Source organism: Colobus angolensis, unplaced genomic scaffold (assembly GCF_000951035.1).
Source record: "Colobus angolensis palliatus isolate OR3802 unplaced genomic scaffold, Cang.pa_1.0 Scaffold10, whole genome shotgun sequence".
Classification (NCBI taxonomy): Eukaryota; Metazoa; Chordata; class Mammalia; order Primates; family Cercopithecidae; genus Colobus; species Colobus angolensis.
The window spans coordinates 16,141,553-16,162,814 of record NW_012110919.1 but is presented as its reverse complement, the minus strand read 5'-3'; the positions used below and the strand labels follow the sequence as shown (position 1 = coordinate 16,162,814).

The 21,262-nt window shown below is 35.9% G+C and overlaps 1 protein-coding gene across 1 annotated transcript in view; it reads left to right on the top strand.

Annotated features, from left to right (window-relative positions):
- SLC41A2 (solute carrier family 41 (magnesium transporter), member 2) overlaps window positions 1–21,262 on the top strand; it is a 156,479-nt gene that overhangs the window by 48,802 nt on the left and 86,415 nt on the right. The window contains exons 5-7 of the mRNA XM_011935311.1: window positions 11,110–11,181; window positions 17,194–17,338; window positions 19,901–20,047. Of these exons, the coding sequence (XP_011790701.1) occupies window positions 11,110–11,181; window positions 17,194–17,338; window positions 19,901–20,047 (364 nt within the window). The remainder of the gene's footprint in view (window positions 1–11,109; window positions 11,182–17,193; window positions 17,339–19,900; window positions 20,048–21,262) is intronic.

The window sequence follows — 21,262 nt, the reverse complement described above, 5'->3', positions numbered from 1 at the left end:
AGAATCCATTAGTCTATACATGAATAACAAGGCAGGTAAGGTCTCTGATGCGATGGAATTTGCATAAATTTGGATATCAGTAAGGGAAGTGAAGAAAATCAAACAGGATAATGTGATGACGGATGATTCCTGAAGGCTATTTTATACAATGTGGTCGGGAAAGACTTCTCTGAGGAGGTATGTGTAAGCTGGAACCTGAATAGTAAAAGTGAGTCAGCCATATGAGAATCTGATAAAAAATCAATCCAGGTTACTATTGTATTTAATAATTGTAACAATGTCAAATATTTATAAGCATTCTAGACAGTTGGGCTTTTAACATGCTTTTAAAGCATGTTAAATGCTTTGTTAAAAGCATTTTAAGTGTTTTTTAAGCATTTAATAGATGGGTTTGGGGCGGCAATACAAATGGAGACCTATGTAACATATGTCTACATAGCTTAAAATTATACAATAAACTTATACACTTAAACATTTTCTCTTTCTGTCTACCTTGACAAATATATTCTTAGGAAGACCTGGAAGTCCAAGATCAGAGTTAGAATTTTTGGACTTCTTGGGTTCTGTTTTGGAACGTCGTGTTGTAGAGAGAGCCACTGAGCCACCCCCTGGTCTGAGGCCTGCCCCAATTCCCTTCCCACCCTTGGCAATGTGTGCTGCACTTTGAAAGACCTCACACATACACCAGGCCCCATGTCTAAGCTCCATCTACACCTCCAACAAACACCCATCCCTTGGCGCTCCAGGGGTTGGTTGGCACCTAGTGGTGGCATGGTCTGCCTTCAGGAACACTAACTTGAGATACCTTGGTCTCAGGTATCTGGAGCATATGGTCTGAGATTTATATTTGTTCCTGTATCCCAGTATTTCCTTATATAATGGTGACATTTGGTGTCAGCTGAATGTTGATTTCAACATTTGACCATTTGGCATCCAGTTGCAATGTGTGTCAAGTATATCTCTAGCTTTTATCTTTAAGAAGAAAAAACAAAGAAACTTTTATGTAGTCTTACTGAGATTTTGAGAATTAGTGAAATTATATGCATGTGTTTCATCTTTTCCTACTTGTATTATGTTATAAGAACTGGTGGATTACCCTGCGTAGATAGAACGCAATCCAAGAGGCTTTTTGGCAGGAGATAGAGAATGAAGAGGCCTTGAGAAACAAAAGCGGGAAAATTTGAAGAAGAAAGTTATTTGAATGGGAGTTAAAAGGTGGCTTTAGTTTCATTTGTTGGAAAATGAACTTTGCTCTGATAAATATAGTTAAGCATACAAGAATTTAAGCAACTTGATAACTTTGGCAGGAAAAGTGAAGTTTTGGCTAGCTTACCTCAAAGAAAATATTTCGAAAGCATTGTTCTTGAGCATTATCCAGAATTTGTTTAAATCCAAATAATAGATTTAAAACACCAGTCTGTTTTGAAATAGGCCATGCTATAGGGAATCTGGTTAAAAAACAATATGCTGCAAATGATATTTGCTGTTTAATGTGATCACGTACTACCATTAAACCTGAATGAAGGTGAATTTAATCTTTTTTTAACCTTAGTTAATTTGTTATGGTGTCTATATTTTACATTAGGTATTATTCTCAAATGTCTGGTTATATGTATCTGTCCATATTTAAGAGAAGGAGTCTCCAGAGCTGATTAGAAGCTCAGCACAGGGGAGAAACTTGCCATCTGTGGTCTCTACTCTGCTGCAGGGTGATCTAACAGTCTTTCTTTGGAGAGGTAGGGGTAGAGCTGCCAGATTCCATAGATTGAGAGCTGTGCTACTGATTAGAAGATAGTTCAGTCAAGGAAATAAGAAAATGTTATAAGGAAGTAAGAAAACGTAAATAAGAAGCGTTGAGGCCATTTGGGACAGGAATGTCCCAGGGAATGCAAAGGGCCAGAGGCAGGACTGTTGTTGGTATGTTAGATCAGTAGTTCTCACAGTGTGCTCTTCTGATCAGCAGCATCCACAACTTGTTAGAAATACAAATTCTCAGCCCCACTCCAAAACTACTAAATCAGAAACTCCAGAGGTGTGCCTCAGCAATCTAAATTTTAACACACTCTCCAGATGATTCTGATACACGTTGAGGTTTGAAAACCACTGTGTTAGATAAAGAGCATGGAGGCCAATAGGGCTGGGACCAAGAGAGCCAGGGGGCACAATTTTAGGGGATGAGCCAGAGGCCAGATTATATATGGATTTGCCTACTTTGTGAGATAAGAAACCAATGGAAGGTTTTAAACAGAGGAGTTAATGTGATCTGATAGATATTTTTTAACAGATTAATTTGACTACTGCGTTGAGATATGGATTTAGGGGGCCAAGGACTGAAGCGGGGAGACTGGTTGGGAGTCTATTGCAATAATAGGTTAGAGATGATATTCAAGATGGTAACAGTGAATGTAGTGAGAGGTACTTGGAGTCCAGAATTAATTTTCAGAGAGAATCAACAGAATTGATAGATGAATTAACTGAAATTAAACACTAGGAGCCATCACTAAAAATTCTTTCTGGATCTGAGAGGGGTAAAAGCAAACAAATTAGTAGATGGGAAAGTAGCAACTTGTGGTGCCAAGTTATGATAACATGGTGTATTCTTCTAGTTTATGGTGTTTTAATTGCTTAGAGAACTAGATCTCAAGTTTGCTGGGTAGAGAACTACAGTTCTGACAGAATGCTAGAGAAATGTTGGGTGTAATTTCAGTTCTGATACTCTATGGGCTGTTAAGAAACTCTAAGTTAATGACTTCTTGATGGCAAAATCCCCAAAGCCTCATCTTCTCTGAACTCTTCACCGGTTATTCTCTAGTTGAAAACTTGATAGCCCTTGGCTTTGAGAGAGACCCCACTGTCTTCTCATTCTCCCAGCTCTTTCACCACTGCTTGTCAGTCTATGTCTTTTGTTTTTCTTTGCTCATCCTCTAAATTTGAGGTTTTCTTGAAATTTTAGTACCTTGTTCTACATGTTCTTCCTCAGTAATTTCGTGGAGTCCAGCACTGCTTGCACATTGCTGTTCTCAGATCCATATCTCCAGACTCTTTCCTGACTTTGAGAGCTGAATTTTCAGTTGCCTGTTGGATACCACTCAATACATTCTAAACGAAACTCATTAGTTTCTCTTATTTCCAGTTATACTGTTTTTTCTGTATTTCTTATCAGTTTATTAACATTATCAATCATCTTGTCCCTCTTCACTCTCTATCCAGTTACTGTCCAGTCTATGAATTCTGCGTATGAAATTCCTCTTTCTTTTTCCTTATGCCCCACCTGTCACCACCTTAATTTATTTGCCTGTTGTCTATAATTGGGACTACCGAAGCAGATTTCTAATTGTACTCAGTGGTTCCAGGGAGAAGGGTGAATGAGTATAGTTTTGTTTTTTTTTTTAACTTAAAGCAGTCACTATTTGAAAGCTGTTTTTTTCATTTATGTGCCCAAAAAATGCTTTTGAACATTTTACATTTTTTATGTAGTATTTGTTTTCACTTGTAAAATTAGGAGAAAAATAATTATAGCTATAGAAGGCCGATCAATGGTTACTTTAATCTTTTTGCTCCATTCAAGGATCCTTTCTCATTTTTTTGATTATCTGAAGGAGAATCAGGATAAATGAGCTTATAAGATTATAAGGAAGGCCTTTGGTAAGTATAAACATAAAGAACTTAAAACATAAGATATCATAAAATACAGTCTACTCATTCAATCTGTGGAAGGTCAGTTGTTTTTAAAGCTTGTTATTCTATAAATATAAAGACTAGGCCGGGCGCGGTGGCTCAAGCCTGTAATCCCAGCACTTTGGGAGGCCGAGACGGGCAGATCACGAGGTCAGGAGTTCGAGATCATCCTGGCTAACACGGTGAAACCCCGTCTCTACTAAAAAATACAAAAAGCTAGCCGGGCGAGGTGGCTGGCGTCTGTAGTCCCAGCTACTCGGGAGGCTGAGGCAGGAGAATGGCGTGAACCCGGGAGGCGGAACTTGCAGTGAGCTGAGATCCGGCCACTGCACTCCAGCCCGGGCGACAGAGCAAGACTCCGTCTCAAAAAAAAAAAAAGACTAAACATTCACAGATAAAAAGATATTTCAATAAAATAGTTTTCCAGCCTGGGCAATGTGGTGAAATCTCATCTCTACAAAAAATAAAAAAATTAGCTGGGCTTGGTGACACACACCTGCGGTCTTAGCGACTTAGGAGGCTGAGGCAGGAGGATTGCTTGAGCCCGGGAGGAGGAGGTTGCAGTGAACTGAGATGGGGCCACTGCACTCCAGCCTGGCAACAAAAATAAATAAATAAATAAATAAATAAATAAATAAGGTTTCTTATTTTTACAAGGGAATTAAAAAATAATGTATCCAAATCAACTTTATCTTGCCATCTTACTTGAGTCAAAACTTGTTTCTAAAGGTATGATGATTAACTTGAATAATTTTTTCCTGGATTTTAATCTTTTCAATAGTATATATGAAATTATAGTAGGTATTACAGATATATAATAGTAGTATATAATTAGAAAATGAACCAAGTACAATGATTCTATAAATTGTTGAGTTTTTTTATTGTTTGAGGTCTAAAATTTTCAGCTTTTGAATGTTAGGTATAAAGGAGTCAAAAATGGTGTTCACTGCCCTAAAGACAGTATTTTTTTTTTTTTTTGAGACACAGTCTCGCTCTGTCACCCAGGCTGGAGTGCAGTAGCACAATCTCAGCTCACTGCAAGCTCTGCCTCCCAGGTTCATACCATTCTCCTACCTCAGCCTCCTGAGTAGCTGGGACTACAGGCGACCACCACCACACCCGGGTAATTTTTTGTATTTTTAGTAGAGATGGGGTTTCACAATGTTAGCCAGGATGGTCTCGAACTCCTGACCTCGTGATCCACCCGCCTTGGCTTCCCAAAGTGCTGGGATTACAGGCGTGAGCCACCACGCCTGGCTTCAGTATTTTTTTAAAAAAAGTTTGTGAAACTATTTCCCAGGAGTAAATCACTTAGCATGATTTGATTAGTACTTTTCTACTCTAGGCAAAACTGATTTCTATTGCCTCAAACCTCTTCTCAGAGAACACTTGATTATCTAAATTATTTAGTAACACTCTACCTTTCTCATTCATTAATTGCAAAAACATTTTCTGAGCCCTTACTATGTGCTAAGCACTGCTGTGTATGCCAGGAGATCAGTAATAAACAAAACAGAAAATATTTCTGCCTTTGTTGAGCTTACATTCCAGTGGAAGGATATGACGGATATGAAGAAGCTGGCAAAATCTCTTCCCCTAATAATTTTAAGTTAGATTTGCAATTCATATTCTAAAAGTTCTAAAATAAAGGCAAATTAAAACCCAGATAATGATATTAATAACTATGGCACAATTTAATTATAGTTACAATCTCAGTATTATTTCCTAAATTTGGCATAATTCTGCATGTTCTTGTACAACCTGATTGCTAGATACAAATGGAATTGCATATTCCTGTTAGTTCCTCACTTTAAAGTATCTTTCTTCAGTTATAAATATCAATCCCTAGCCATAGCTTTGTGTAGTAGAACTACTTATGTATAATCGAAAACTGTTACAGTCCACTAGGTTTTTAATCAATTAGGGTTTCCTCCCCACCTTTTTTTTTTTTTTGCAGCGTTATTGATATATAATAAACTGCAATTTTAAAGTCTACAGTTTGCTGAGTTTAGATATATAATATATACCTGTAAAAACTACCATCATAATCAAGAAAAGGAGCATATATATCATCTCTGTACATTCAGACAGATATTTGTGTGTGTGTTTTTCTGTACAATGTTTTATTATAAAATATTTCAAGCATACAAAAATATATAACAGTGTTTCTAATTCTAATTAATGGCAGAATGAAATGGTTGGGTGAAGCCTCCAGAGATTAACAATTATAAAATCTAGAAAACTATTTGAAGGCAATGGAAAGTGATCTGAAGCAGGTAGAAAGTAGCATTTACCTTTAAAAGACTATACTACAATGAGTAAGAATTGCAAAGTTAGTGATGTTTTTGCCTGAGGGAATTCCCCTATCTTTGGATATCATATGGCAGAAAACTGATAGTCTTATTAGCTCAAAGCAGTGTTCAGAGCTGGCAGAGTGGCTGGGAATTAAGGAAGGAAATTCTAGAATTGCAGAAAAGGGGAGACCCAAAATCTGAGTGTAAGATCTGATGAAATATTTGGCCAAGTACTAAAGTGCGTATGCATAGGAATAACCTCAATGAGTCTGGTAACAACAACAACAACAACAACAATAAAGTAGGCAGAAATGTGAGACGAGCCTACACTTGAAAAACAAATGCACTGGTTAAGATTTCTGTGTTTGGTGACAGTCTTCTGTGACCTATGCATAGCTATAGTGGCAGAAAGTTGAAGTTTTAGTGGCTTGGATTATCAGGCGACAGAGTTGGGAGCTGACAGAGCATATGGAAACTTATAAAGGAATCTCAGAAGCAAGAGAATTGCATGGAGAGTGAGCCCTGAAATCTGAGCATAAATTGTGCCCAAATCTTTGGTGGTGTAGTTTGCTTAAAGTGCACAAGTACAGAAGAGACTTTCAAAGGGCTATACTAAAAGGCATTTGTTGGTAGCTGAAAGAACCAAGCAGAGAGATGAGCTGCTTCACTCTATGGGAGAGACAAAAGCCTGTAGTGTGAGTCTGGGCAAGTTCACTGCCTATTAGAATGAAAGCTCAATTATCATCACAAGAGCATAACAGTATCCAGAGTCACTACAACGTATTATCTACACTGTCTGGTTTTTAACCCAAAATCACTAGATGTGGAAAGAAACCGAAAAGTGTGATTGATATTCAAGAAAAGTATGATTAATATTCAGTTAATGAAAAATGATTCCAATTGGGCCCAGATATTAGATTAATAGTCTTTAAAGCCACTAGTATGAATATGTTCAAACTAAAGGAAAATATGTTCAAATAATAGACAAATATGTTTCAATGAGTGATCAGATAGGGAGCCTTAAAAGAGAACTAGTAACTATAAAAAAAGAATTAAATGGAAGGTCTGGAGTGAAGAGTGCCATTTTGCTTTCCCACCATCAGGTCAACTAATCTAATATCAGTAGACCTAGCAAAGGCCTTTACGCCAGCAATGAATGAGAGTTCCTGTTACTCTACATCATCACCAGCATTTGGTATTGTCAGTGTTCTGGCTTTTGGCTTCTTTAATAGGTGTATAGTGCTATCTTGTCTTAATTTGCATTTCTCTGATGACATATGATATGGAGCATCTTTTCAAATGCTTATTTGCCATTTGTATATCTTCTTTGGTGAGGTGTCTGTTAACATCTTTGACCCATTTTTTAAATTGGATTGTTTATTATTGTTGAGTTTTAAGAGTTCTTTGTGTCATTTGGATAGCAGCCCTTTATTAGATATTTCTTTTGCAAATATCTGTTTTTAAATAAAATGATTATACTGGCACTATATGTTCAGTGGTAAAAATTTGAAAAATTCACTAAAGGACAAAGTAAAAAATAGAAATTATCCATACACTGAACACTTGGAAGTAACAATGGTAACTTTCTGGTTTTTTAAAAAAAATCTATTTTTTTGCACATATAGTTAATACATGTTTGTTTGTTTTTTTTTTTTTTTTTTTGAGGCGGAGTCTTGCTCTGTCGCCCGGACTGGAGTGCAGTGGCCGGATCTCAGCTCACTGCAAGCTCCGCCTCCCGGGTTTACGCCATTCTCTTGCCTCAGCCTCCCGAGTAGCTGAGACTACAGGCGCCCGCCACCTCGCCCAGCTAGTTTTTGTATTTTTATTAGAGACGGAGTTTCACTGTGTTAGCCAGGATGGTCTCGATCTCCTGACCTTGTGATCCGCCCGTCTCGGCCTCCCAAAGTGCTGGGATTACAGGCTTGAGCCACCGCGCCTGGCCTACATGTTTTTTAAGATAATACATCAATGAAGACTTTCAGTACCTTTGTTTCAAGTATTTATTCATTAAACATATTTTTTCTAGTATTAATTATTGTGGCTATATTTATAAATAATCTATACTTTCAAGGTCATCCAAGACCCCTTTTATATGTAGCTCCAATAAATCCTAAGTCTTGCTCATAACTAATATGTCTCAGTGTCAGATCTAAGTAACGTCTGTTTATGCAGAAGAAGGATTTGGGGGTTATAAAAACTAGAGATGACAGTTTCTACCTAAAGGCATTCAGATTCAAAAATTTTGAAACCACTGTGCTGGCCACACAAAACACATCTTCAGGCTCTGGCTACCTCAGCTCTACTCTTTCCTAAAAAATTAGTTGATGTCTCTGCGAAAATATTGGTCTACTTTTCTAATACTTTAAGATATACATAATTTAAATAAAACTGGGTTATACAGAAGTCTTCACTAGATCATGCCCTATTATATTTTATCACCATCTAAGCTCTTGGTTTGTCTAGCTGGGCACCATCAGGTCAGCTAATCTAAAAAAGTAGGTCTAGCAAAGGCCTTTACACAGAACACTCATACTTCTCCCTCTCCACTTTAGAAAAAACTTAGATGGCTTATACTAACACTAAACCACTGGACAGTAGGATGGGTCAGCACAACTATTGGTGTAGTTTTTACAAGATGGAGGCAACAAAATCAATTTTCTGTGTCCTGCCATACCTCTATCCACATGCCAATGCAAGCCTATACTATACATATTTTCCCTAACAAGGTAAATTTGGGGCAACATTTCTCTTTAGTTTACTTTTTTAAAAAATCTTACTCTGGAAAATCTTTGCTTTATAAAAAAAGTTATTATTTATAAATATATTCTACATTTTATTTTTTATTTTATGCCATACATTGTTTTAATTTGTTATTTATTGTTTTATCTTAGACTAAGAAGGGGAAAGATTCAGAGACTTCTAGATTAGGAAGGGACTCAGAGAGTGTGATCTTCATTTATAAAACAAATTAATTGATTAATGCCACCCTAGAGATCATGAAAAAAAGCAAACTGATTACTTGAAAAAATGATGCTGGGTGTGGTGGCTCACTCCTGTAATCCCAGCACTTTGGGAGGCCAAGACAGGCAAATCACTTGAGGCTGGGATTTCAAGACCAGCCTGGCCAATGTGGTGAAACCCTGTCTCTACTAAAATACACAAATTAGCTGGGCATGGTGGTGGGCACCTGTAATCACAACTACTTGGGAGTCTGAGGCAGGAGAATCACTTGAACCTGGGAAGTGGAGGTTGCAGTGAGCTGAGATCATGCCACTGCATTCCAGCCTGGGTGACAGGGTAAGACTCTGTCTCAAAAAAAGAAAAGAAAAAGAAAAGAAAAGAAAAGTGTCACTTTGGGTTTGGTCAGGAAAACAGAGCCATGGTATGTATTGAATCAATAGGGAATTTAATAGAGAAATTTGGGGTTACATGATTGTAGGAGAAGTTGGAGAAATGAAGATCTGTAGTAGGAAACTCAGAGAGACTGCCTGAAGCCCTGAAGCAGGAAAGAAAGCCATGCATGCATTACAGCAAGGAAGTCTGGACACCTGTGTGTCTGATCACCTTCCAAAAATAATAGCCTCTGCTTCACTGGTGACTTCCAAGTCTTAGGCAAGTTCTTCTCACTGGCAGACTGTTACCTGAAGCTATAGGGGAGGGGATTTTGGGGAATGTAGTTACAAGCCTTAGAAGGGACTGGTGGTGATAGTGCCAAATTAATGTGGCACAGTTGCAAACCCAATTCATAGCACTCATTCATTCTGTAACTCCTTTCTTTCTTGATCTTTTCCCAGACCTGAATATGTGTATGTCTCCATTGGTTATTAAGCAACCCTGGAGTCTTGATGTCTTATACTTTTTCATGGAATCATTTTAGATTGCTTCCTATAGATAAGAGTTATTATATAGATCAGAGTTATTTAAAAATAAGACTAATTTCACTCATTCCTATTTCTTGAACTCTAAACCTGAGGTAGGTTCACTCCGTAAACATTGCTTGTACCTTATTACTCACTTGAGCAAAGCCCCAGGTTGTTAGAACTACAAACATGAATTTCACCAATGATTTAGATTCCCAGTCTTAGTAAAGAAATATGTAAATAAAGACTGCATTAATAATTATTCTGAAATACTGAGAAATCTCAATATTTGCATTTGCTGGATGCTTTGAGACTAAAGTCCACAGTGAGATTACAGAATAGAATCTGTTTTCCAGATTGATAGAGGAAATGTTTATATAACTCTTAACCTGCTTGTCTAAAGCCAGTGACCTAAACTGTAGTCTGTACCTGGTTAAAACTACCCATGAATACAACCCTTACTTACCTTCCTCTTTATCCATTTTTCTATAGCTCATTTGAAAGTCTTTCATGACCAAGCTCATCATGAGTAATTGAAATGCAACTCAGTGTAGTGTTTTTACTAAATGATCGTTTATTGCTTTCCAAACAACTACATTAGAAAAACTTGGCAGATTTGGAAATACACTTTTTGAATCCTAAGTGATTGAGAAATATGAATTAGCTCACAGAGCAATTGAGTATGTAAGTGATAATATTATTTTGGAGAGTGTTCTTCCATTTAGCAGAAAGATGTGTAAAATTTAATAGTTGAGGTACATGATCAAAATTTATTTGTAAAATGAATTTTATTGCTAACAGTTTTAGTCACGACTCAAATATAAATTGTATACATGTGAATGATTTGTTTGTATCTTGTTTTTTGGGTCAATAATTCTTCAAGTTACATTAGTTTTATAATTTGGAATTAACTGCTAGTGGATCAAAATTATGTAATTATTTACAATGGACCTCAATACACAAAATTTGGCATACTAAGATGATACATGATGATGCTAGTTATAAGTTAACATCAGTAAGTGGGTAATACTAACAGGTCCACTAGTTCTTGTAAGACAGGTAAGTAAAAAAAAAATTTTTTTCTCTAAACATGTTAGGCAAACCTAGCGTTAGCTGAAAGGCTGGTAGTGAATTCAGAATTAATTTCAAAGCACAATGTGAGCTCATTGGATTTACTGAATAATTATTTGGGGCTTTAAGATTTCATGTGCTGTTTGAACACAGCAGAGAGCATGTAGATTTTCTTCAGTGATACATGAAAATATCCATTTTAACAGGTAAATATTGGGAAGATGGATTCGCCCATTGAAAAGTGGAACCTAATAATTGGCAACCTGGCTTTAAAGCAGGTAAGTGGTACACATATTTGTTTACAGATCTTGGGTGTACAAATTTTGAGGGTTATCTATAAGATTGTTGTAAATTTTAGTACTGTGAGTCTACCCTTTGTTTTCAGAAACACCAAAACAGTAATTTAGTACCTTGAAAAAGTGATGGAGTAAATGGATACCCATGACCTCTGAAAGCTATTCTTTGTTTAGAAACCAGTTTTTACAAATATGAAAAATATATACAAACTATGGAAAAAATATACAAAATATTGTCTATCATAAGTGTGTGATAGAGCCAGAATTTGCATTAATATATCTGTTTAGTAAATATTTAACACTTCATTAAGTGCTATTTTTTTTAACTTTGCTATTTAAAGATAAACTGAGTTCTTTTCTATGTATTATGGTCAGATATTTGTTTGTTTTCCTTAATTTGTTAATGTTACTAGTATTAATATACACAATACAGTAGTTTACCAATTACATATACACTGAACTGTGAAGTGTAGATTGTGTATAATCTACAACTCTTTCTAACCTTAGGTGAATATCTCTTTTTCTTCTTCCTTCACCTTCTCTTACCCCTAAGACTGAAGACTGCGGCTACCCCTAGTAATTCTCTAGCTAGTGTGAGCTTAGGGAATGCACACTAATTTTGATACTAGCTCAGCTAGGACATAATGTTGTGAACCTGGTTGCACGAACAGAATTTCATGTAATTCAAGGACAAAGAAACAAAGCACACTTTTTGAATGTGTGTATAAGTGCTTGTGAGATCACAGACGTGGAAATAGGAAAATCTGCGATCTGACCTCAGCTTTAACATTAAACAATTTATAACTTTTGTTAATCGATTTGACTTTTCCGGACTTCACTTTTCTCTTTTATTTTTTTTCTTTGAAATAAATTTTTGTTTTATTTATTTATTTTTTTTGAGGCCGGGTCTTGCTCTGTTGCCCAGGCTGGAGTGCAGTAGCGCAATCATGGCTCACTGCAGCCTTGACCTCCTGGGCTCAAGTGATTCTCCCACCTTAGCCCCCTTAGTAGCTGGGACTACAGGTACGCGCCACCACGCCTGGTTAATTTTTGTACTTTTTGTAGAGAGGGGGTTTCGCCATGTTGTCCAGACTGGTCTTTTCTTTCAATTTTTAATTTTTGTGGATACATAGTAGGTGTATATATTCATGGGGTACATGAGATGTTTTGATACAGGCTGCAATGCATAACAATCACATCATCTAAAATGGTATATCCGTCCCCCCAGCATTTATCCGTTGTGTTACAACAATCCAATTATACTCTTGTAGTTATATTTTAACGTAAAATTGAATTATTATTGACTGAAGTCACCTTGTTGTGCTATCAAATACTAGGTCTTATTCAATTTTTTTGTACTCATTAACCATCCCTACCTCCCCCACACTCTCCTACTACCCTTCCCAGCCTCTAGCGACCATCCTTCTACTCTCTAGCTCCATGAGTTCAATTGTTTTGATTTTTAGATCCCGCAAATAAGTGAAAACATCCAATGTTTGTTTTCCTGCTCAGCTTATTTCACTTAGCATAATGACCTCCAGTTCCATCTATGTTGTTGCAAATGACAAGATGTCATTCTTTTTTATGGCTGAATAGTGCTCCATTGTGTGTAAGTACCCATTTTATTTATCCATTCATCTGTTGATGGACACTTAGGTTGCTTCCAAATCTTGGCCATTGTGAACAGTGCTGCAACAAACATGGAAGTGCAAGTATCTCTTCAACATACAGATTTCCTTTATTTGGGATCGTATACTCAGCAGCAGGATTATTGGATCATATGGTAGCTGTATTTTTAGTTTTTTGAGGAACCTCCAAACTGTTCCCCATAGTGCTTGTGCTATTTCCATTCCCACCAACAGTGTGCAAGGGTTCCCTCTTCTCCACATCCTCACCAGCATTTCTTACTGCCTGTCCTTCGGATAAAAGCCATTTCAACTGGGGTGAGATGATATCTCTTTGTGGTTTTGATTTGCATTTCTCTGACCATCAGTGATGTTGAGCACCTTTTCATATACCTGTTTGCCGTTTGTATGTCTTCTTTTGAGAAATATCTATTCAGATCTTTTGCCTGTTTTAAAATCAGATTATTAGATTTTTTTTCCTATATATTTGTTTGAGCTCCTTATATATTCTGGTTATGAATCGTTTGCCAGATGGGTAGTTTGCAAATATTTTCTCCCATTCTGTGGGTTGTCTCTTCACTTTGTTGATTGTTTCCTTTGCTGTGCAGAAGGTTTTAAACTTGATGTCCCATTTGTCCATTTTTGCTTTGGTTGCCTGTGCTGGTGGGATATTACTCAGTGTATTTTGCCCAGACCAATGTCCTGGAGAGTGCCCCTGATGTTTTTGTGTAGTAGTTTTATAGTTTGAGGTCTTAGATTCAAGTCTTTAATCCATTTTGATTTGATTTTTGTAGATGGTGAGAGATAGGGGTCTCATTTCTTCTGCATATGGATATCCAATTTTCTTAGCACCACTTATTAAAAAGACTGCCTCTTCCTCAGCGTATGTTCTTGGCACTTTTGGAAAAATGAGTTCACTGTAGATATATGGATTTGTTTCTGGTTTCTCTATGCTCTTCCTTTGGTTTGTGTCTGTTTTTATGCCAGTGCTGTCTTTTGGTTACTGTAGCTCTGTAGTATAATTTGAAGTCAGGTAATGTGATTCCTCCAGTTTTGTTCTTTTTACTTAGGATAGTTTTGACTATTTCGGAGTCTTTTGTGATCCTACATAAATGTTAGGATTTTTTTTTTCTATATCTGTAAAGAATGTCTTTGGCATTTTGGTAGGGATTACATTGAATCTGTAGATTGCTTTAGGTAGTATGGACATTTTAACAATATTGGTTCTTCTAATCCATGAACATAGAATATCTTTACACTTTTTGGTGTCCTCTTCAATTTCTTGCATCAATATTTTATAGTTTTTTTTTTTTTTTCCAAGACGAGGTCTTGTCCTGTTGCCCAGGCTGCCAGGCTGGAATGCAGTGGCATGATCTCAGCTCACTGCAGCCTCTGCCTCCCGGGTTCAAGCAATTCTCCCACCTCAGCTGGGATTACCAGGCACACCACCATGCCCAGCTAATTTTTGCATTTTTAGTAGAGACGGGATTTCACCATGTTAGCCAGGCTGGTCTCGAACTTCTGACCTTATGTAATCCACCCGCCTCAGCTTCCCAAAGTGCTGGGATTACAGGTATGAGCCACTGTGCCCGGCCTGTTTTATAGTTTTTATTGTAGAGATCTTTTATGTCTTTGGTTATTTCTAGCTCTATCTTATTTTACTTGTAGCTATTGTAAGTGGGATTAATTTCTTTTTCAGATTATTCACTGTTGGCATATAGAAATGCTACTGATTCTTGTGTGTTGATTTTGTATCCTACAATTTTACTGAATTTATCAGTTCTGATAGTTTTTTGGTGGAGTCTTTAGGTTTTTCCAAATATAAGATTATATCTTCTGTAAATAAGGATAATTTGACTTCTTTCTTTCCAATGTAGATGCCCTTTCTTTCTTTCTCTTGCTTTAGGTAGGACTTATAGTAGTATGTTAAATAACAGTGGTGAAAATCTCTTTCCTCTTCTAAATATCGTCATTGTATTAGAGATGTCTAAGATCTTTTTCAGCTTGAAATTGTAGGAATCTATGCAGGGGTAATAATCAAAATATTTAACAACCGGTAGAGTACTGTAAATAATATATAAAATTTGAAAATATATTCCATTTATTTTTAAATACCCTAAACTCTTACAAAGTAATATGAGTTGTAGTATAAATTATTTGTCAAATTATTCTAATAATTTTCATCTCAGGTTTTCATTTTTCCTCCCATTCTTAGTCTTCCCTTTTCCTTTATCATCCTCTCTCCCTGCAACTGTCAGTCAAGATGGGAGTCAGACATGGCTAGGAATTCACTGATTCTAGTTGCCATAGCCCAAAGTCTGTGTCTGTATGTGCCTTACTCCGCCAAGGGTGTATGAAGAACAGGGAACCCCAACCAGGCCCCTCAGGACACACCTGGTGCCAGCCAGTGAGGCAGCAGTTGGTTGAAGTCCAGTCAAAAGCGAGAAGAAAAGAAAATGGAGCGGTGGGGGTAGTGGTTGGGAGAGAGAGTTTTTTCTTCCTGAGGCTTCTTTTGCTAATACTTGTGAAGGAGTAGATGATGAGTGTGGGGAGGGGAGTAGGATGGGCTTGCACAAGTCTCCTCTGCCTGGATACTGACCATGGAGGGTAGAAAGAGAGAAGGGTAGAAAGCACAGAGGAGGCCCACACTGCCACTTGCTCAGGGGTGTGCCCTTCTCACTATTAAATGGAGTCCCAGGCAGATCGCCTGTCACAGATTTCTTCACGGTTGTACAGAATGGCCTCCTGGACCAAATACATAGTAAGTAGTCAAATAAAGCAAAGTCTCCAGTCCTACATGAGGAACTGTTGCCTCACCAGGAGGGACATGTCCTGTACGAACATCTCTTCAGGCCTATGGCCCCTATCAACCTTCCCATCTACCACTTGAACCCAGACTTTGCTTTCTCTTGGGTACAATTAGTCATTTTTCAGTTAGTCATTCTTTTGCAGGTTTCCAGAATAGGACTTCCTCATCTCAGTTGTGTGCTTTTATTTTCTCAGAAATTGATAGATTTATATATATACACACCATGATGTCTGCAGTAGGCTCTCTAGCTCTGTGTTCCAATGTCAAGCCAGACAGGACTTGGAATCATAGTGCTAGAATTTATATTATAAATTAATTTTACTGCTTTAAAGTGTAGTTACATTATTTACTAACCAGAATGAAAATACTGAAATATTTTAACTGCTACACTCATCATGGTGCTTATTAGTTTGAATCTCAGCTCTGAATCTGTGGATGACATCCACAGGAGCTATAGTATTAATATAAGTTCATGGGACTGGAGTCCAGGATATCTGGTCTCTTTAGTCCTGGCGCTTCTGTTGATTTACTGTATGACTACTTTAGGAATTTTTTGCTTAGAGTCCTTAATTCCAGTACATGGATAGGCTTCAGAGAGTCCATGAACACCAAGAAACTCTACTCAAAATACTGAGTGCCTCGTGTTTGCCTAGAGAAAGAGAAGAAAAAACTCTATTCTATAGAGTTTTTACCAGATTGTCAAAAGAATCCATGACACAAACTCATCAGTGCAACAGATGATTCCCTTAGGGTTTCTTTTAGTTCTGACATCTTATTAATCTGAAGCTGAGTAAGCGGTCAGTGTTATTTCTTAGTCACAGGTTTTTTTAGTGTTGCTTTATGTCAGCACTGTGGAAAGCATTTTATGTATTTATATAATTAATTTAAATCACAAAGTTTGAGGTTATCATTGTTGTCTTACTGTTTAGGAACTGAAATTTTCATAGCTCTAATCACAGTTGTGCTTATTTGTGAGGTTATTTTCAAATGTTTGTCTCTCCCACTGACCAAGAGCTCTGTGAGGGCAGGGAATAATCTACGTTGACCACTGCTGTAGCCCAACACAAAACGTAGCACATTATATGTAGTAGAATCTAAATAAATACTCATTGAATTAATGAATTTAAATATTTGCTACAAGATTAAGTGCTAGAACCAGGAGTCAAACTTCTGTACTTCTATTATAAAATCCAATCTCTTGCCAACACTGCCTCTAGAGTCAGACTTCAGATGTGTGGATTGGGTACTTCTCAGTCTGAAGGTGGCATTTTCTTAGGTGATCTATTAATTATACCATCACCATCACTTGGGGTGCTTGTTAAAAACAGATTCCTGGGCTCCATTCCATACCTGTTATCACCAGATCATCAGGGCAGTTTGAGAACCCACCATCTTAGGGAATATTAAAACCAAAATATAGTAACTACTCTAAAAGGTAATGCAGCTCAATTATTATATGCAATACTTTTTTTTGACTTTTTGTAGTAATGTTTACATAATCAAAAATTTTAAATGTTTTTAAAGTGAATAATTCAGTTGGATTTATGAAAACATTTTCAGGTTCAGGCAACAGTAGTTGGTTTTCTAGCAGCTGTGGCAGCAATTATATTGGGCTGGATTCCAGAAGGAAAATATTACCTTGATCATTCCATACTTTTGTGCTCTAGCAGTGTGGCAACTGCCTTCATTGCATCTCTTCTGCAGGGTAAGTGAATTTATAAATGTCTACTCTATAGCCTTTTACATTTAAACAGTTTATTTCTTAAGATGACTATTTTTATTTAAATGATACTTGTTATGAAAGCAACAGAAAAAAAACTTATCTACAAACTTAAAAAATGCCTTAATTATTCCAGATATATTTACATTTCATTATTTATAAACCTTAGTGTACAACAGGCTTTTCTGAGGTTGTCTCCTGACCTTAAATACTCTGTTATAGTTCCCCAAAAACATCAGGAAAACTGTCTAAACACTGATTTGTTTCTGTAAGTTAAATTAATTGGAAAACTCCTTTCTGGACATCATGCAGGGGATTTACTGGCTTGTCACTTGAGTAACAAGTGTTCCAGGAATTGTGGGTTTCAAAAGCTGTCCTCTGTTGAAATTTTTTTGTTTCAGATTTCAAGAAAAATTTCTTCCGTTTCTGTGGCAATACAAATATAACCTTATACTTAAGACAGTATATTGTTGGCTATAGAATTTTCAAGAGCCAGAAGGTTTTAAAAATTAACTACTTTAGAACTTCTATTTTGGTTATTTTTCTTTATATTTATTAGTATGAACTTTACACTAGAGAATTAGCTTATTGTGGAATCAAAATCATAAAGAGTTTGTTCTTTTTATTTTGTAATTGTCATTTTCTTGCCTTTATATCACCAGCAAAGTTTAAAATGGATTATTGTCACATTAGGTGATCATACAATGTAGCTAACGTTTTTGGCTAGGTTCTGGGAATTTAGGGAATCTTATTAAAATTATGACTTCCAAAATATTTTCAAGCATTTTGTTTTAGTACTTTAATTGTATCAGGGGTAGTTTCTTGTCTTTATAAAGATTACTACAATTGAATAGAGTTAACATTGACCAAAGCAGAGTAAAATCAAGCTATCAAAAAATTAAATTTTTGCTACAAAAAAAAATTATACCATCAGCATGCTAATTTTTAGGCTCATTTGCTTCTTTCTTTCTGATTTTATTTCATTTAGAAAGTGTCATTTAAAATTGTTCAGTCTAACAAGTATTTGAAAGCTTTTCAAAACTACCAAAAATTCAGAATTTTAAAATGTATTTGTTTAAAGCTTCTTACTTTGAATAATGTGTGTTCTAATTTTATGACAACTTGACCTTTATAAGCACTTTAGTATATGTAAAGTAGAAACTCTTAGCCATATTTGTAGGTGAGAAAACTTAGGTAAGGTGACTTGTCCAATCTGATCAACTTGTTACCAGTCGAATCAGAACTAAAACACAAGTTTCCTGACTCTTAGCTCTTTCCACTGGACTATGATACATACAAAATGTTTTCAGCTGAAAAGATATAGATGATACTATGTATAGGAGAACTTCCCATATACATCTTCAAATGTGCTTTTTGGAAAAAAATTCTAAGCAATTACATCTTGCTTGATTATTGCATAATGCATGTTTTGAAAGTTTTCTGCTATAGCTTTTTTTTTTTTTTCAATGATATTATGGGAAAGGTAAGTCTCTAGTAATTTAAAAAGCCTCCAGAATACTAAAATGTAAGGCACTGTTTGATGCAAGGCAAAAATTCTGCTTATTAAAATTTTGGCTTTAATAGGTAGAGTAAAAAACACTGGGCTACAGTCATAAGCTATGTGACTTTAGGCAAGAATTTAAGCCCTACTCTGTAGGACCTCAGTTTTATTATCTATAAAGTGAGTATGCTGGAACAAAAACATTTAGAGTCATTTTAACTCTAAAAGTGCAGTGAGATTCTGTTGTTTTTTTCTCCATAGCCATATTTAGGCTTTCATATTGATTTGTGGTTAGCACATTTAAAGTTTTCTCTTTACTACATCCTGTGACAAAATCTACACAATTTAGTGTGAATAAAAATGTTAATAGTTTTATCCCATTTGTATGATTTAAGAAAATTAGGATGTAAAAGTACAAGTACACAGTTAAATTTTCATCTTTTATTCTCTCGTAGGTTTATAGACAGAAACTTCAGGTTTAAAGAATATCTTTTACAAAGACTGTTTCTTGTGTTCTGGCCTTCAGTGTTTTAAAATTTAATTATGTGCTGCTGCTTAATATTTCAACATCTTTAAATAATAAAATGAAACAAGCATTTCTAGCTGCCATATGGGAACAAATCTAGTTTTGTTGGTCTTCTTCCCAGTTGTTGTACATATACATATGACTCACCTTTTTTTAAATGTTTTCATATTTTATTTGAGGGTTAAAATTAAAACCTTTGGATTCATTACACACAAATACATTATATCTAAGATATACATGTCACTAAATTTGAAATTTTAGCTTTAACATAATTTTAGTACCTTTCCGGCCTCTAAATGCAACACTGAACTTCTTAAATTTTCTAAGATCCCCACTTGGAGTTTGTTGAAAGGCATTTTGCCAAAGCATTAGAGTAAATGTTTTGTTTGCTTTAGTCAGCTTATCTAAGCGGTCTAACTGGAACTGATAGGCTGTTTGTCTATCCTACACATATTGGTATTTGGGGGATTGATTTTCTTTAAATCATAGCCTAAAAAGCAATGAACATTCTTTCTTCTAGGAATAATAATGGTTGGGGTTATCGTTGGTTCAAAGAAGACTGGTATAAATCCTGATAATGTTGCTACACCCATTGCTGCTAGTTTTGGCGACCTTATAACTCTTGCCATATTGGCTTGGATAAGTCAGGGCTTATACTCCTGTCTTGGTAAGTTGATTTAAAACTAAATATTGTGTGTTGTCTCAAGTCTGTTTAAATAAATATCGTTGCAGCAATGCCATGAATCCATGGTAGCCTTCATTTGCATTAGAACTGTTGTTGAGACTGATTAGGATAACTATCATTTGTTTTATACCTGCTATGTGTTATGGTTCCCACTTTTTTTTTCTCGTAGAGTTTAAAACTCGGTAAAATAAGGATTATCATCTCTAATTTTAGATGAGAAAACCAAGGATCACAGAAGTTATGTATATTACCCAAGCTTATACAACTGCTAGTAAAAAAGCTGAACACAGGCTTATCATACTTTGTGATTTCTGTCCTTTCCTCTAAATGTACAGCAGCTAGAAGTCAACTTTCAGTGTTCTTTGCCTAGAATCATCTCAGAATATAAGCTTATAAGTGGTACTTAAAATTTACCAATGGAATGTTTTTTCCCCATTAGAAACTCACACCAATAAGTAGCTTCATGGCTACTAACAAAAAGGAAAAAAAAATCACCACGAAAATTAGACTGAATGCTGTATAAAGTTGGAGCCTTATATATAATTCCTGATAAATAGTGATAGAATATTTATGGAATCTAATGAGTTGTTTTAATACAAATTTGTGTTCTGGGTAAATGGTAAATGAATATGATCTGTGAGCATTGATTAAATGCTAAAAGTTCGTTGTGGTTTTATTATTTTTAGATGCCAAATTAAAGAAAACAGGAACTTACAGTAATACAAGAAAAAAACATGAGTATATATGCCAAGCCAGAGGCTAACATTTATTCACATATCCTCACATATGTTCATCGGTTCTATACAGATTTATGGTATACCTTAAAATAAATCTAAAGCATATTTCATTTGAAGAAGTAAGAGTCTCAGATATATGTTCTTGAAATAAAGGACTTTAACCAACCAAAGGCAATAGTTTTCTGTGACCTTTGGAAATACCAAGGAAGCTTCATTTAGTATATAAAATTGCCTTAAGTTATTTAGTGGGTGGCATAAAAACAATATTTAATAAGACTTGGTGTGTATGTTCAAAGAATATTTCTCTCATTTAGAAGATAAAGTTGCATCTACTTTAAGTGAGGTATAAGACAAGAAATGATCAATGGCCTAAATGTAAGCTCTTACTCCCAAAGGTCTTGGCTTTTTTATGTTGTTGTGCAATTTGCAAAGAATGATATATGTTCAAGTATATATATAT